Genomic DNA, 11,289 nt, shown 5'->3' on the forward strand with positions numbered 1-11,289 from the left:
TTTTTCGGTTTGGGGGGGGGTGGGGTTGGGATAAATAACAGAATTTATCAAATTTTAGTAGAACCTCTCAACCACACTAGGACTCAACAACCCAAATCAATGTAGAGAGAAAAGAAGAAACAGAAAGTATGTATGTGGAAACAGAATCAGATTAGTGTCACAAGAGGATAGAATTCCCAGAACACCAGCTTAATCTATCAACACCTCACTTGGCTAACAGATCTGCCTTTTCATTTGTAGTCCTTTGCTTCCAATGGAATGAGCAGTTCACCAGTGTAGAAAGGAACTTTGTGTGTCTGATAACATGCACAAATCTCCATGGACCATCCTTATTAGAAGTGATCCAGACAATAGCAGTCACTGAATCTTCTTCCACCATGATTAGGTCTTTTAAGTTCTTGATTAATAAATGTTTTCACTACCATTGTAGTAGGTGAGCTTGTGGCACAATGGTTAAGTTGCACTATTGTAACATGTGGGTCACAGGTTTGAAACTTGGAAACAGCCTCTACTGCAAAGCAGGGGGTAAGGCTGTGTGCATTTGCCCCTACCAGACCCTGCAGTAGTGGGAGCCTCGTGCACTGAGGTGCTCATTTTTTTATACAAGGCCATCCTAGCCCGATCATAATTGTGTGTTTATTCCATTGTTCTTCAGTGAATTTACTCTCGTAATGTCCATAACATTGTTTGCTAATTGTTTCAGGTTCCATCAAGTGGATAGTGATGATTTGACCATTGCTGTTAACTTTTGGTGGCAGTCCCCCACAATGTCTAGCATGTCAGAACATATGGATGCATATTATTTTCGTAGAGTATTAAGAAGGTACGTCACATTTTATCTCTCGAATGCTTTATTCAGTAGTTCTATGAACTTACTCCTTTCTGTTTTCTATGAAGTGTGTGGATTTTTTATTCTGTATTTATTTTAGAATTTTAATTTCCTTCTAGAAATACAGCTCGGATTTTTATTTTGTATTTATTTTAATTTTTGAAGTTCTCTTTAGAAATACTAACTTGAGTTCTGTTCTGATTTTATGTCTCACTTACTCATCAATGATCCATATAAAAGATTGATCGATAAAGAAATGGTATGTATCCCCTTCATGCATGGGTCTGATATATTGTTGACAATTTGTGTGCATTACTTTTCCTATTTCTCAATAATCAACTATTGTTCATCGAGAAAAAAATTTGGTGCTTCACAATGCCAGAATGAATGAGTTGGTTGACATTGTTTCATCCCTATTAATTACCTTCAGGGGGGTGAAGGAAAATTTTCTACTTTTGGGCTCTACTATATTTATGCTTTTATTAATGAATTTATTTTTGAGTGCTACTTCTAGGGTTGGAATTTGCAAATATTTCCTTTTAATCTCATTAGGGACAATCTCAGCACCATTTTTTTAAAATCAGTTTTCTTCTAATGGTACTATCTTTTTTCCCTTGTTTCCAAAAGTTAAATACCATTCAGCCAGAGTTATAGTTTAGGCAAGAGAACTCTAGTGGCCAGGAATTTTGATAAATTTTGGTTCTACTGGTTTTATTGTTGTATTCTTCTATCTGCGGTTTGGAAACCATAAAAACCTTCCATTGGTAGAAATCAATTCCGTCAAATGATTTTAGCCATTGAAAATATAGCCACCCCACATATGTAATTATCACATTAGAATCCTAGAACCTTATCACAAAAAAGAATCCTTTAACTTATTAAAAATAAAACAGATGTCTGAATCACAGATTTCACCGATTTTCAAATCGGAGAAGTTTAACTCGTCTTTCTGAGTTCTGGCTCCAGTGCCATGAGTCCATGCAACAGAGATTATCAACCATTAAGTAAATCCTTGAGCACCACAGTTGCTAGTTACGGTGCAGTTCTTTTAGATGTACTGTGTAATGTGTGCTCCTTATCCTAATAAGGTGGTATTTAGGGATTTGAATTGGATATGGTATATCATCTTAACTGGGAAATCCATGGTTTTGTTCTTAACTTGTGGGAATTTGTTTATTAATTACTTTTAGTGGAGAGTTTTGTTTTGCTCTTGCCTTCTAGGCATTTGTTTCTTAATATCCTCTTGTTGGAGCTGTTGCAGATTTTCTTCTTTTTGTTGATTTTGCCTGCTACAGGAATACAAACCCTAAGCATTATGAGTATGTTTTGTCTTTCTGAAATAGGACAGAATCAAATGTTACCTACGAGTTCAGTTGGTAAGGGGAACCCTGAAAGGAATGCAAATGAGCTGCATAAAAATGAAAGTACAGGTTGGCTTTCTAATACCTTTTATTCTGTTGGAATTGCATCTTTGCATTGGTGTCCTTACTGACTGCCAAATTTCTGGTATATATATATATATATATATATTACTTTCTGTCATGGTCCTTTTGATTTTTCACTGATTTAGGTTGCAAAGGATGTCTATCTTTATATTAGGTTTAACACATTGGAAGCCCTCTTTTCCTGCAAAAGCTGAAGTCTAGCATCTTGTGGTTCGTTGGTTAGGCCATCATATGGACGAGCAGTGTGGAAGCAAGGATTTGAAAGGGAAGAACCAAAAGCAGATCATGTTGGACCAGCTAGAGCCCCCTACACTCCAGGCTCTTCATGAGCTTGTATCTTTAGTTCATGAGAATGTTAATGTTGCTACTCAAAGTGAACCTGAGGAATCCACCTCTGATAACAATGCAACAGTCGATGTGAAGGGTGAAGACAAGAAGCTTGTGATAGCTAATTCATTTCACTTGGATGATGATCCGGTTGCTAAAATCCTTCGGAACCTTGAACCACTTGGGCTTCAGAATGTCTTGCTGGCTTTGGTGGTAAGTTTACACTCTCTTTTGCATACGATTTCTGTTATATGTTGTTATTTTTGTGTCTTTGTGATGGGCTTGGATTTTATTCACACGTTTTATGAGATGATTCTAGATAATTTGTTCCATTTGTTCCATTTTTTCCACAATTAGCAAGAGGAACAATTGTTTCACATTACATATTTTTGCACATGCCTGTGGTCTTGTATATTTTCAATGTTTCAATTTGGGGGGAGGGGGGAGGGGCAAGTGATGGTAACTTGTAAATGCTGGTCTAAGTTTGATTTCCCATGCAACATTCTAGACACATAAACTTGCAGTTAAATTGGAAGCCTTGCAATTGATAAACAGAATTATGGATTTGGGATTATAACTTCGTTTTTGTTATTTTCCCCTCCTGATGTTTGGGAAATTTTATATACCATAGGAGTATTTCTTCTATTTAAAACTTTTTGTTGGTGGGCAAACTTCTCTTTTTCATAAGAACATCTCATTAATTCTCAGAGAAGTATACTCTCTTACCATTGTCTATTAAGCCTCAAGTTCTTATCACTCTCTCAGCATAATTTCCCGAGGACGTTAGAGGCTCTAATCCTGCATATGCTTTCACCTGTTGGAGCAGAAGTACTTACACAGAAATTTGATGAGATGGACCAACAGACCACAAAAGAAGAAAGGTGTGCCTTGCATTCACTCAAAAGCTTTTGGATTCTCTGCAGAGACCTAATATGTTTGAAAGAAATGGCTGAGTTTGTTGTTTTTCCTTCTAGGGATGAGTTCTACCAGGCATTTTACAGCATATTTGATGATCAATTTGCTGTGATGGATTCGATTTTAAATGGGAAAGAGCTATTTGCTCTCCAGGTAATTATGTACTCCTAATCTGATGAACAATATATGTTTGTGCAAAAGTGACAGCAAAACTGTCAAGAAGTCTGGTTGTTATTCCATCTGTAAATTACATGCCTGACTGTAGACGTCTAAAAGTTTCGCTTGAACTATTCTTTTCTTAGCTTTTCACTTTTTGCTTTCACTTGATTCAAAATCATCCGATCTACAATCATCAAATTGATCAGTCAGAAACTGGCCTCTATTAGCTTATTTTTTTTCCTATTCAAATAAATTCTAAAATGACGTTTAAGCATGCCAAACCTCCTTAATGATTAACCATAGCATCAGCTACTTTTTCTCTAAAGATGTTATTTATGCTGATATTAACCAAACTACCTATTATCTCCATCCACCAACCAACTGCCCAAAAAGGTTTGAGTTCTTTATGACCATGAATATGGTGTCCACAATCACTTCAGAACCATTCCCCCAACATTTCTTTGAAACTGGTCATCATGGGAATATGATCTTGGTTTTTTGAGGGTTTTATAAATAAGGAAAATTCATCTTTGAGGATTCTAATGATTCTTTCCTACGATTGTTAGAGATATCAGTTATGTTAGTCTAAGGGCAGTATTATAATTTATCTCATTATGTTTGATTTTCCTTTTTCCTCCTTAGGGAGGTATGTGTACTTTCCCTCCTTAGGGAGGTTTGTGTAATACCTTGTAAATATATTAGTAAAGGATATATTGGTGTAGGTGAGGTTATCTCTCACAATACAAAATTCCAACATCCATTGATTCTCTCTCTTCTCCCTCTTCTACTTCTCCATCTCCTTCCTCATCTCACATCTCATTGTTCCTCTCCATTCACATATTTCAACTTGGTATCAAAGGTCCTTATTGTAAGGTTGGTTTGAGAGTCGAACTACTTGTCTTCTTCCTTCTTCTCTTCTCTTTGGAACCCTAGGTTACAAAGGGCTTACAAGGAAAGGGGTCTTTCATGTAAGAAGATTGAAGAAACCTTGAGGGAGGCATGCAAGGAGACCATGGAGACACAAATGGGAGTTTTTCTTTGAAGGAAGGGACACTTGCAGGTTGCAAGAACCGAAACCAGGCCTAGGTAGAGTTACCGCCAGCCCTAGATTGTTTTTTCCATTCCTTTCTCATTTGGTCAGCTTTGGAGCTGAAACAAAGCCCATTTGGATCACCCTAGGGTGTACTTTCAGCCCTATTGGTCTCGCTACTAGCCTCCTTGAGTTGGGCAGCCACAACTCAAAAGTTATTAGTCCAAATAGGGTACCGCCTGCCCTGTTTTTTGGTGTTTTTACTCCTAAAAATTGTTTGTGATGCTTCCGATTGCCATTTTCTTGTGAGGTATGATGTTTAGGGGTATTTAGCTCCTATGTTATGATCCTACACCTTGAAGGAGGTAAATGTTGTGAATTCTTTTGAAGTGTATGCTTGGATTGGTGGTTGGATTTTTTTTCTGGTTCAGGGAAAACAATTTTTTGGTAGAGTTTGTACTCCCCACCTTGTGTGTGACCCTTTATCTGCAATATGTTTGAAGATAGTGGCCTTGGAGCCCTCTTTGGTGATGTTTCAGCCACTGCATCGAGTAGTGTCCCTCTTACTCCTATGTTTTTTGATAACCCCCATACTCAAATTTCTATTGTGAAGTTAGACACCACCAACTATTTGGATTGGACCCATCCTGTGAAGCTTTCCTTGCGGGGTAGGGGAAAGCTAGGGTATATTACAGGTTCCATTAAGGCTCCTCAACCAGATGACCCGACATATCTAAAGTGGGAGACTGAAAACTCCACTGTTATGACATGGCTGATTTTCTCCATAAAACCTGAAATTGGAAGAAGGTTTGTGAGGAAAGAAACTGCCAAGGATATTTGGGATAGTGTTACTAAGACCTTTGACCATGTGGGTGATTCGGCCAAGGTTTATCAATTACTTCAGAAGGTTATTTGCATGAAGCAAGGAGATAAAAACATTTCTGAGTATTACAACATTGTCATTGGTCTTTGGGAGGAGTATGATCACTATAGAGATCTCTAACTGTCCAATCCTGAGGATGAAGCTAAGGTTTACCAGACACTTGAGAAGGAGAGGGTTCTTCTGTTGCTTGGTGGGTTGAATCCCGAGTATGAGCCGTTCTGGATACAAATATTGGGCCGGTCTCCACTTCCATCCCTTGATGAAGTGTGTAGCTATTTTCAAAGTGAGGAGACCAGGCGGGTGGCCATGGCACATGCTCCTCCTCTTGAGCGGTCCGCTCTTACTACTAGCTCTCAGAAAGATTGGTGTGGTGGTGGCTGAGGCCAAGGCCCACCTCGTGGAGAGGATAGACATTGTGATCATTGTGGGAAGTCTAGGCACACCAAAGATAGATGTTGGGCTCTTCATAGTCGACCTCCTCATGGCAGTTCTAGTGGTCAGAGCACAGTTCCCTTACTAGGGAGGATATTGCAGCATTCCACAGGGTCATGTCTTAACTGGGAGGCTCATCATCTTCTTCCCTTACAGTGCTAAAGTCCTCAACTTCTACTTTGCAGGTTTCCTCATCTACTCCTTCCACAGTTCTATCTTGGGTTATTGATTCGAGTGCTACGGATCATATAATTGGTACGTCTCATTATTATGATACATACTCTATTTGTTCCGGTAGAGATAAGGTCAGGGTTGCCGATGGCTCCCTTTCCTCCATTTCTGGGAAATGTAGCATTTCTGTTACTTCCATTTCTCTTGATTCTATTCTTCACGTTCCTGACCTTACCCGTAATCTCTTATCTGTGAGCCATCTGACAAAATCCTTAAATTGTTGTGTTACTTTTTTTCCTTCTCATTTTCTCTTTCAGGACTTGGTGACAAAGAGGATTATTGGCAGTGGGCGTCAGGAGAAAGGACTCGACCTACTTGAACCTCAATCACCTTTTTTGGCTACAGCTAAGTCCTATGTGTGTAGACGTACTGATATCAGTTCTGTGGATTCTGTGATGCTGTGGCACCAACGTTTGGGGCATCCATCTTTTGTTGTTATGAGGAAACAGTTACCTCATTTATTTACTTCTTTTCCTAGTTCCCATGTCTTTCATTGTGAACCATGTATTTTTTCTAAACATTGTCGTTCCTCTTATCCTTATCATGGAAATAGATCGGCTGTTCCTTTTCATATTGTGCACTCTGATGCTTGGGGCCCTTCTACTACTACTTCTTTACTCGGCTTTCGGTACTTTGTTTCTTTTGTTGATGATTTTTCCCGTGCTACTTGGATTGTTCTGATGAAGCATAAGAGTGATGTGTATGATGCCTTTAAAAACTTTTATCATATGGTATGTACACAATTTGACACCAAAATTAAAATTGTTCGTTCTGACAAAGAGGGGAGTATATGTATGGTGGTCTTCAAGACTTTTTTTACTGACTATGGCATTATCTATCCGCTAGCTTGTGTTGACACACCCCAACAAAATGGGGTAGCTGAGAGAAAAAACCGCCATCTGTTGGAGGTCAGTAGGAGTCTTCTCTTTGGCATGCATGTTCCTAAAACTTTTTGGTCTGATGCTCTTCTTACTGCTACTTTTTTGATCAACCGTATGCCAACACCACTCCTTGGCTCCAAAACTCCCTTGGACATCTCGTCTCCTCAGTCTTCTTCTTTCTCTCTTCCACTTAAAGTGTTTGGATGTATCTGTATGTCCATGTTAATAAGTTTTCTCGAACTAAACTGGACCCCAAGACACTTAAATGTATCTTTCTTGGCTACTCCACTACTAAGGGATACAAGTGCTATCATCCTTCTTCCAGATGAAGGCTTCTCTCTAAAGATGTCACCTTCCTTGAGTCTGCTCATTTTTTTGCCTCTCCTCAACATCCTTTTCAGGGGGAGCATAATGGAGGTGAAAAGGTTACTGATGAGATCCCTTTTCTATCCCCATTGCTTATCTCTCCTTTTATGCTTGACATTGGGAAACATGAAGAGGTGGATATTATTGATGTTGGTGAATATTCAAGAGGTGGTTTAGGTTCAGGTAATGATAAGGAGACCATTGTGTACACAAGGAGGAACAAGAAGACCTGCCAAGAGTTCTCTTTGAATCCAACTCCTGAGATCCACCCTCCTCAGTTAGGTAATATCCTTCCTTCCACATCAGAGTTAGATCTTCCTATTGCTATTAGAAAGGGAAAGAGACTTTGTACTAATCCTATAGCCCAGTTTGTTTCCTATGACTCTCTATCCCCTGCAGGTGTTGAATTTACTATTGCTCTCTCGTCTGCTTCTATTTCCAAGAATGTTTCTGAAACTATGTCTGACCCAAAGTGGAAGCAAGCTATGACTGAGGAAATGATGGCCATTGAGAAAAATTGTACCTGGAAGTTGGTTGACCTTCCAAGGGGGAGAATTCCAGTTGGATGCAAGTGGGTCTACACAATCAAGTACCTATCAGATGGTACTATTGAGAGGTATAAAGTGAAGCTGGTGGCAAAAGGATACAACCAAGTGTATGAGATTGACTATTAGGAGACATTTGCTCCTGTGGCTAAGTATAACACCAGAAGGGTCCTTATCTTTGGCAGCAAATAAGGATTGGCCATTGTATCAATTAGATGTGAAGAATGCCTTCCTACATGATGACTTAGAAGAGGAAGTGTATATGCAAACTCCTCCTGGATTCAAGTTCCCTTTAGCTGCAGGAAAGGTGTCTTCTCAAGAAGGCTTTGTATGGTCTTAAACAATCCCCGAAGGCCTGCTTTGAAATGTTCAGACAGGCCATCCTGAAGAATGGCTATTCCCAAAGTCAGGCTGACCACACTCTGTTCACTAAGTGTGGTAATGGCACCATCACGGCTTTGATTGTCTATGTTGATGACATTGTGGTAACTGGAGATGACAAAACTGAGATAGTCAATCTGAAGAACTACTTAGCCCAATAGTTTGAGATTAAGGATCTAGGGTCCTTAAAAGTATTTCTTGGGGATTGAAGTGTCTAGATCCAAGAAGGGCATAAATATATGCCAAAGGAAGTTTATTCTAGACCTCTTGAAAGGAATAGGAATGTTGGGCTGTAAACCTGCAAGTTCTCCTATTGATCAGAATCATAAGCTGGGGGAAGATGCTGGCCCTTCTCTTGTTGATGCGGGGAAATATCAAAGGCTAGGTGGGAAGCTTATTTATTTGTCCTTGACTCGTCCAGACATTTCTCATGCAGTGGGGGTGGTGAGTTAGTTTATGCATGGTCCTAAGAGTGGAAACTTGGATGCGGTTTAGCACATCATCCAGTACTTGAAGTTCTCTCCAGGAAAAGGACTACTTTTTGCCAAGCATAATCACATGAGGATAGAAGGCTTTACTGATGCAGATTGGGCTGGATCAGTTTCTGATAGGAGATCTACATCAGGCTATTGCACATTTGTAGGTGGAAACCTAGTTACATGGCGGAGCAAGAAGCAATCTGTGGTGGCTCGGTCTAGTGCAGAGGCAGAATTTAGAGCTATGGCTCATGGAGTGTGTGAGCTTCTCTAGTTGAGAAGGCTTGTCCAAGAATTGGTATTGATACTAAGGCACCTATGAGGCTTTATTGTGACAATAAGGTTGCCATAAGTATAGCCCACAACCCTGTGCAGCATGACAGGACGAAGCACATAGAGGTGGACAGACACTTCATTAAGGAGAAGATTGACACCGGTTACATATGCACACCTTTTGTCAGGACTGGAAATCAGCTGGTTGATATCTTCACAAAGGGTCTTATTCATCATTAGTTCAGTTCTCTGCTGTCCAAGCTGGGAATGCATGATATTTATTCTCCAGCTTGAGGGGGAGTGTTAGAGATATCAGTGATGTTAGTCTAAGGGCAGTATTGTAATTTATCTCATTATGTTTGATTTTCCTTTTTCCTCCTTAGGGAGGTATGTGTACTTTCCCTCCTTGGGGAGGTTTGTGTAATACCTTGTAAATATATTAGTAAAGGATATATTGGTGTAGGTGAGGTTATCTCTCACAATACAAAATTCCAACATCCATCGATTCTCTTTCTTCTCCCTCGTCTACTTCTCCATCTTCTTCCTCATCTCACATCTTATTGTTCCTCTCCATTCACATATTTCAACTACCATATCATGGTTTCAAGGACTGCCAGTTTCAATCCCGGATCAGATGATCAGATGGGATTCTTGTGTGAATCTTCTGATATTTAATACACAGTAAACAAGCTAATCCATTTGTAATATTGATTTTTCTGCTCTGGATTGGCTTATCCATCATTAATCAAATTGCTGTGCTTGGAATGATTTATCATACTGACCCTGACTGAAGAGTTGCATTGAAAAGTACTGGCAAAGAAGTTGAAACAGATGGCTCAGTTCAAAGTTTGAAAATGCTACCTGATAAACTCAATTTGGCGTAGTGGGGAATGTGGGTGTCCTGATATTTAAGTAACTCAAGATGAGAGGTAAGCTTAAGCTTAGGCTGCGCTAATTACAAAGTCAGAATCTGTGTAAGGGGAAGGCTTTCCCAATGCGCTTGTAATATGACAATCTTGTGGATTGCAGAGTACAGTGGACCCATCCCTGCATTGGCATAAGACCTACCCCTGAATTGGCATGGCCCCACCATTCAACTGCGGTATTTTCTGTCATATTATGTACTTGGTGGACTAGCTTTTCTCACCATATAATTTGGGAAACTCACTTCGCCTTCAGTCTTACCTTTCTATTTTTCTTAGGGTTTTGGGTGCATTTACTTCTATATTTTCCTCTTCGTTTCTTTCATCATACCCCCTCATATTGCTTCGCTTTTTGGGTGCTAATAACTAACAACTGATTCAAGACGTATATTTTTATTTATTTGTTTATTTATTTTTGGAATCTATTCATTGAAGAATATCAAGATGGATGGCAAGGTGATGATATTGTTAAAAAAATATTACTAAAATATTCATTGTCAAAGTTCCAAATTTTAATACAAACAGGCTTCAGATATTCCAAATTTGAAGTACTGGATAGTATTGTACTATGATTTGGAAACTAAGATTCATATATGGTTCTGCTCCCTTCATTGCAGGCCTTGAAGAATGTATTGGATTTGTATGTTGGAGTGACATATGATGGATCAAATCGGTCGGCTGGGTGAGGTGCCATAGCTTTTTGACACCTGCTACATTGATTAGAAACAATGAGAAACTGATTATAACACTGATTGATACGTACAAATATTTTTACATCAGAGTCCCTTTTTTCCTTACTTTCATTTTACTGTCATTTCTCCCATCTTATTTTTTGCTTAGATCCATGTGGCTGACCCCATTAAGTTGGGATAAGGCTTAATTTATTGTTGTAGTCCCTTTTGTTTGTACCAGATACCACTGCCGGTTAAACATTGACAGTTTTGTAGAATATAACGGATTTACAAGTCTGAACATTGCTCTTGGAATGCTGCACCCAAAATTGAACAAGCAGAGGTCGCATGATCTAGGAAATTCTTCTTTTGGTTATTATGCAACCCCATGCGTCTGCCTTTCACTAGTTCAGGCATTCAGCAGTGGGAGTGAAGAGTACAAATCTACAATCGGAGCGGTAAGTCGAGTGATGCAGGGTTTTAGTTTCTACTGAAGTTGATTATACCCCCAAAGCCCCAAGA

At 39.3% G+C, this 11,289-nt stretch overlaps 1 protein-coding gene across 3 annotated transcripts in view; it reads left to right on the top strand.

The window, feature by feature from the left end:
* LOC122091786 overlaps positions 1-11,068 on the top strand; it is a 21,987-nt gene extending 10,919 nt beyond the window's left edge. Inside the window, exons 9-15 of one of the 3 annotated variants that reach the window (XM_042661916.1) lie at positions 704-823; positions 1,070-1,088; positions 2,178-2,259; positions 2,498-2,814; positions 3,367-3,482; positions 3,576-3,669; positions 10,714-11,068. In XM_042661916.1, coding sequence (XP_042517850.1) covers positions 704-823; positions 1,070-1,088; positions 2,178-2,259; positions 2,498-2,814; positions 3,367-3,482; positions 3,576-3,669; positions 10,714-10,782 — 817 coding nt within the window. In that variant the 3' untranslated portion in view covers positions 10,783-11,068. The remainder of the gene's footprint in view (positions 1-703; positions 824-1,069; positions 1,089-2,177; positions 2,260-2,497; positions 2,815-3,366; positions 3,483-3,575; positions 3,670-10,713) is intronic. The other 2 variants (XM_042661917.1, XM_042661919.1) reach the window with 2 other exon arrangements.
* Positions 11,069-11,289: the final 221 nt, after the last annotated feature.

This window comes from Macadamia integrifolia, chromosome 10 (assembly GCF_013358625.1).
Source record: "Macadamia integrifolia cultivar HAES 741 chromosome 10, SCU_Mint_v3, whole genome shotgun sequence".
NCBI classification, from domain to species: Eukaryota; Viridiplantae; Streptophyta; class Magnoliopsida; order Proteales; family Proteaceae; genus Macadamia; species Macadamia integrifolia.